This window comes from Syngnathus scovelli, chromosome 12 (assembly GCF_024217435.2).
Source record: "Syngnathus scovelli strain Florida chromosome 12, RoL_Ssco_1.2, whole genome shotgun sequence".
Lineage (NCBI taxonomy): Eukaryota > Metazoa > Chordata > Actinopteri > Syngnathiformes > Syngnathidae > Syngnathus > Syngnathus scovelli.
In genome coordinates this window covers 14013327-14019043 of record NC_090858.1, presented here as the reverse complement: position 1 = coordinate 14019043, position 5717 = coordinate 14013327, and the positions used below count along the sequence as shown (strand labels likewise).

At 50.8% G+C, this 5717-nt stretch overlaps 1 protein-coding gene across 1 annotated transcript; it reads right to left on the bottom strand.

Moving 5' to 3' along the window:
• Positions 1-210: 210 nt before the first annotated feature.
• foxg1b (forkhead box G1b) lies at positions 211-2476 on the bottom strand. Its single transcript, XM_049735378.2, has one exon. The coding sequence runs from the start codon at positions 1999-2001 to the stop codon at positions 841-843; it is 1161 nt and encodes a 386-aa protein (XP_049591335.1). The 5' UTR covers positions 2002-2476; the 3' UTR covers positions 211-840.
• Between the last annotated feature and the right edge of the window lie 3241 nt (positions 2477-5717).

Here is a 5717-nt window from a genome sequence, read left to right as displayed (position 1 = left end):
ATATATATATATATACACACACACATATATATATATTTTTTATATATACATGTGTATGTATGTATATATATATATATATATATATATATATATATATATATATATATATATATATATATATATATAAAATATATATAAAATATATATAATATAATATAATATATATATATATATATTTTTTTTTATTTTTTTTTTAGTTCAGCTGCCCTCAATGAAAATGCGCACGTACGCATGGACACACACAAACACACACACTCACATCACACTCACGCAATGCGTATTCAAACCTTTAATTTCCCATCCGTGATGAGTTTTGTTTGGAATTTATGAGTTCTGTAAAGTAAAATGTATTATTATTATTGTTATTATTATTATTATTATTATTATTATATTATTCAAAGCACGTTCACCTGAGAATGAAAAATCAAAAGAAAATTGTTCCGCTCTTTCAACCCCTGATTGTCTTCGCTAATGTAAGGCTTGTTTCTGAGAGTTATTATTAATAATGTTGAGGATAAAAAATAATTCCTGCCTAAAAGTTGATTGTCTGCTGCCAATCTTATTAATAAATAATAAATGTTTGTGCGCTTTCAGGGTGCAACATCATCATCAGCGTCATCACACACACGCACATTGAGACATTTTAAATAAAATAAATACAAAAGGTCCTCATAAATAAGAAAGACGTGGATATAAATATACTTTCGTGTTGTGGGGCAGAGCCGAGTTCCGTGACTTAGATACTTTGAAATATAGATTTTTTTGTCGTCTTCTTTTTTGTAGGGCTGCCTCCGCCGTATAGCAACGAAGGAAAAGGAAAAGAGGGCTTAGCTTTGCGTTTCAGTTTAGGAAAGCGTTGGAGGCCAGCCTCTTCTGCTGGCCCAGCACGCTCGGAAAAGCCGCCGCCGCCACGCCGGACTGCGAGAAGGCCGCCGCCGAGCTGCTGCTCCTCAGCGGGTCCGACAGCAACGAGTGCGGGTGCGAGTGTGGAGGCGGAGGGCTGCTGCTGCCGCCGCTCGCTAGCGCACCGAAGCCGGACGCGCCCTGTGGGCCTTGTTGGCTTCCTGGCGAGACAAAGTAGCCGGCAGCCGCCGCCGCGGGACCCTGCGCCGACAGCAGGCCGACGCCGTAAGAGTTGGTGAGGCTGCCCTGCAGCACGGAGCGGCCCAGGTCCCCGTTGGCCAGCTGCTCGACGCCCGGCAGCAGCGAGCCATAGCCTGCCGCCTGGCCGAGAAAGCCGGCAGCGGACGAGGCTCCGTTGTAGTGCGAGTGCGGGTGCGAGTGTGGGTGCGGTTGCAGGGAGAGGAAGGGCGATATCTGCCAGTAGAGCGGGTTGGACGGCCGCTCGCCCAGGCCTCCACCCAGGCCGCCCAAGCCAAGCGGGGCAAAGCGCAGGCCACGTTTGATGGCCAGCTTTCCGCGCGACGTGGCCGAGCGCCGACGCAGTTTGCCGGTGGTGCCGCCGATGAAGACGTCGTCGCTGCTGGGGTCCAGCATCCAGTAGTTGCCTTTGCCCGGGTCGTCGTAGTGGCGCGGCACCTTGACGAAGCACTTGTTGAGCGACAGGTTGTGGCGGATGGAGTTCTGCCAGCCCTGCTTGTGCTCGCGATAGAAGGGGAAGTTTTTCATGATGAACTCGTAGATGCCGTTGAGCGTCAGCCGCTTCTCGGGGCTCTGGCGGATGGCCATCATGATGAGCGCGTTGTACGAGAACGGCGGCTTGTCGTACTTGCCGTTCTTGGGCGCGGGCGACGCGCCGCCCGCACCGCCGTCGCCCTCCTCAGCGGCCGTTTCGCCGCCCTCCTGCAGCGTCTTGTCCGGCTCAGAGCCCGCCGCCCCCTCCGGAGACCTCTCTGCTTCCGAGACCGGGGAAAGGGGCTCGTGCAGCGGCGTGCCGGGGCCGCAAGAGTCGTCGCGGGCCTCGCACTTAGTGGACGGCAGCAGGAGGCTTTTGATGCTGAACGACGACGAACATCGCACCGGCTCCTTCGCCTCCTCCATGCCGCCCGAGAGGGAAGCAAAACAAGAAAACAAAAACAAAAAGTTTGCAGCGGCGTGGCGAGCTGCGCGAGCCCCCTTTTACGCACCACCACAACAAAAGTGGCGTCCCGTCCGGTCCCTTGCCTTCCTTTGCTGGCCTGGCGGGAAACGACTGAGTGACAGCCACGGGAGAAAGGCGCGCCACGGGATGAGAGACAGAACGAGCGGGGTAGCGAGAGAGAGAGAGAGAGAGAGAGAGAGAGAGAGAGAGAGAGAGAGAGAGAGAGAGAGAGAGAGAGAGAGAGAGAGAGAGAGCACGAGAGAGCGCACGAGAGAGCGCACGAGAGAGCGCACAAGAGAGCGAGAGAAAGGAGTAATTAAGGAGGAGCTTTAGCAACAACTTCGCTTGTTCTTTGGTTTTTCTTCGTCTTTGCGTCCTCTCGTGACCCCTCCCCCCAAAAGTCCATCATGCGTGACGTCGACAGAGCCGCGCTCCCGCCTGAAGCTCGTGCGCGTCGGTCTGCTTTGTTTTCTAAAGCACAATCATCATGTGGGCAAACACCGCGCGTGCACGACGCCTGTGCGCTCATGTGTGTGATTGGCTGGGGTGGGGGCAACACACGCTGACGCACAACGTCTCACAAGCTCACACCCGGACGTAAGTCGATCCTGGCAGGTTGGCGCCTTCTTTCGGCAGCAGCTGTCACTGCAGCTCATCTTCCGCTGCAAGTTTGGACCCTCAACCAAATGACGAGGAATGATATTTTGTTTAGACGTTTGGCAAGTACAGTAGAGAATACCGCAAGCATATAAACAACAATCAATAATAATCACTAATTCGGAAATGGCATTTGGGTGTTGTTACACAACAGTAAATACAGTATGAAATGTAAATAAGTGATTTTCTTTTGAACTCAGACGACGTGTTTTTGTTCCCAGGTGCATGACGGGACCTTTGCATAAGCGTAGGCTGGCGTTTAGGGATTCACAGATTTATTAAATTTGGGCGGAGGAGTTATTTTCTTTATTTAAAGTATTTCTCACAACCCTGCAATAACCTTTGATATGATTTTTTTTTACACAAGAAAATCATCGCAAATAGAATATTTGTGGAGAAAATGGCCTATTTTGTCATAATTTTGTTTGCCCTGCAAGACATGAGTCAAAAGGTGCTTGAAAAAAGCCCAAATAAAAAGCACAAGACACGTTTCGTCTTGGCAGTTCTGATGAGCGTCCATTCTTGCGCTCCACTGCTCGTCAAATCTTCACACGGTTACCCAAAATGACCTTTCAAAAGATTGGCGGCCAAATCATTTAACGCCTTCATCAGCTGTGCAACTTGGTCATCGTGGCTGTGTGTTTGCACTCGCTGCACATTGTGTATGACAACAGTGCTCAAATCCAGATCACGAACGCACACGCACGCACGCAGGTCACCGTGTGCTGTATTAAATCTTTGCTGTGTGTGTGTGCCAGATGGTGTTTCTGTTGAAGTGGATGTGAGCCGCCAACAAAAGCGTCGTTTGGAGCCCATTCACAAGCATGACAACACACCGCACGCACACGCACAATGAATCACCTCTCCTGGCGAGGCCAAAACGAGCATTCCATCCATCTCGCTTGTCTTTTGCATTCTGCATTGTTGGTTCTCTGTCCTCCAAATTGGAGCGCAGAGACAAAAAGTCAGCAAAGTGGACGGTCGCATACGGCCGAAGAGAGCCTTCACTTTTGACGGAAGCCAAGCTCTGGTCTGACTTTGCGTCCATACCCCGAAAGCGCCAGCTTAATCTTGTGGAAGCGTCTCATCCGTTTGCAGCCTTTGTGAGCGAGTTTGAGGTTTGGACATGCGGTCGGTCGCAATTTTTTGCCCCATGACATTGATTAGGTGCAACGTGTCCTCTGCCAGGTCGGCGAGGTCGCACCTTCATCTTCTACACCCAGCTCAAAGAATTCTTGGAGAACTTTGCATGAGAGCACGTGACATGTCTTCTCAAGCGTAGGCTGCCGCTCGCGTTGTCTTTCACTTCCTTGAATGACCTCTCTTTGCTTGCGAGGTCGTGCGCCGGCCGACGGTCGTCTCGGACGACCGACGGACGCACAAGCAGACAAGGATTAGCGGGCTCCAGGTAAGAAGCAGGCGTGGTGTGATGTGGTGTGCTGTGTTTCCAACCAACTCTTATCAAATATGACAGCATCGCTACAAGCATGAAGGTCATGTGACGCCCTACCTCGTACCTTCTAGGAGGGGCGGGTCATGGGGGGCGCCATCTGTCAAAGCCAGTTGAAGAACCCACTGGTGCAAATAAAACCATGTTTTGGGGGGTTTGCCAAACTCCACAAACAAGCTGCAAACCTATTTTGCAAGCGCGTTTATTCTCGTCAATGCGCAGTAAACTTGTATCATGAGCAGACCCACAGAAAAGTTGCTTGCAGACAAGTCAACCATTTTCTGCGGCAGGTTTTGATGAATTCCGCCCCCCAAAGCAGATTTTGTCACTATTTTGGCCATTTCTCTGCATGCTCCGAGACAAACACGTTGGGAAGATCTTGTCTGATTGCCGGCAAATTGGAAGTAGGATCACTCGCTACAAATTGCAAAGTGTATTTCAGATTTTGATGACCGGGCATAATCGCAGGCTTTGAGTGCCGCGGTCTGTCCCCATGATTCATGGACTCTCGGCTTTCATCCCAAGTCTGTCGGGTCTCATCAAGTGGCGGCGGGCGGGCCCGGCGGTGCGCTTACTATGATGACGTTGTGATTACAGCGCCAGTTGCATGAATAAAGGTCAGACTGACTCGTCGCCCGCTTTGAGGTCATGGTGAGTTTAGGGCTAATAATAGAACTGCATGTTTTGGAACCAAGCCCCTGTGCCATGTTTGGCTCCGCCCATAGCACGCCACACACGTGCAACATGCAAATGCCAGACTTTTCCAGCATGCACACACTGCACGGAGGCGTCCTCCACAGTGTGTCTGTGCAGTGTGTGTGTGTGTGTGTTTGGCCGTGGGGAGGGGGGGGCGTTAGGTTGAGTTGCCACGAGCCCCGCCGGCGTGCAAGCGTCCGTTGCAAATCAAAACATTGGCTTGATTCATTCTGGGATGTTTAGCGCACACACACACACACACACACACACACACACACACACACACGCACACACACACACACACACACACGTCAGTCGTGTGTTGGGGCAGCTCACACACTGACCTACATTGATGCCAGCTTGGACTGCTTGTGAATGAGTGCGAAAGACGCTCAGCCGTGCAAGATGGAGTGGGCGAGCTTGACTTAGCAAGCGGTCTTTTGACTAGCTGAGCCTCCAAAGTTTTTTGTGGGAAATGTGCCTGCCATGTTTGGTGATGACGCCAAGCGGCCAAGCGTGTGTGGTCGACTTGCTCCACTTCTTCTGCTCTCGGCTGTGGTGCTGTTTTAAGTGTTTGTTTTTGCTCTCGATTGGACCTCAGACGAACTTCAAGGTTGGCTGGAAGCGCCCCTAAAATCACATGACTGCACAGCAGCAGATTGATGGAAAGCTGTATTGCATGTTTGTTGTTTGCATGTTATCGGATGAACGGCGGCGGACGAGTCGCTGAACGTCGCCATCGGCGTGAAGGGCCACACTCTTTGTATCAATTGGCTTCATTGAGGCAGGTTGAGCTCAATCAACCCAATCCGATATGTCAACACAATCAGGTTGAGTCAGCCGGAGGAAATTTCGATCGCCATCAAGACCGCC

Bases quoted from the DNA above. Each gene is read 5' to 3' on its own strand.
- foxg1b (XM_049735378.2), bottom strand. From the start codon at position 2,001: ATGGAGGAGGCGAAGGAGCCGGTGCGATGTTCGTCGTCGTTCAGCATC.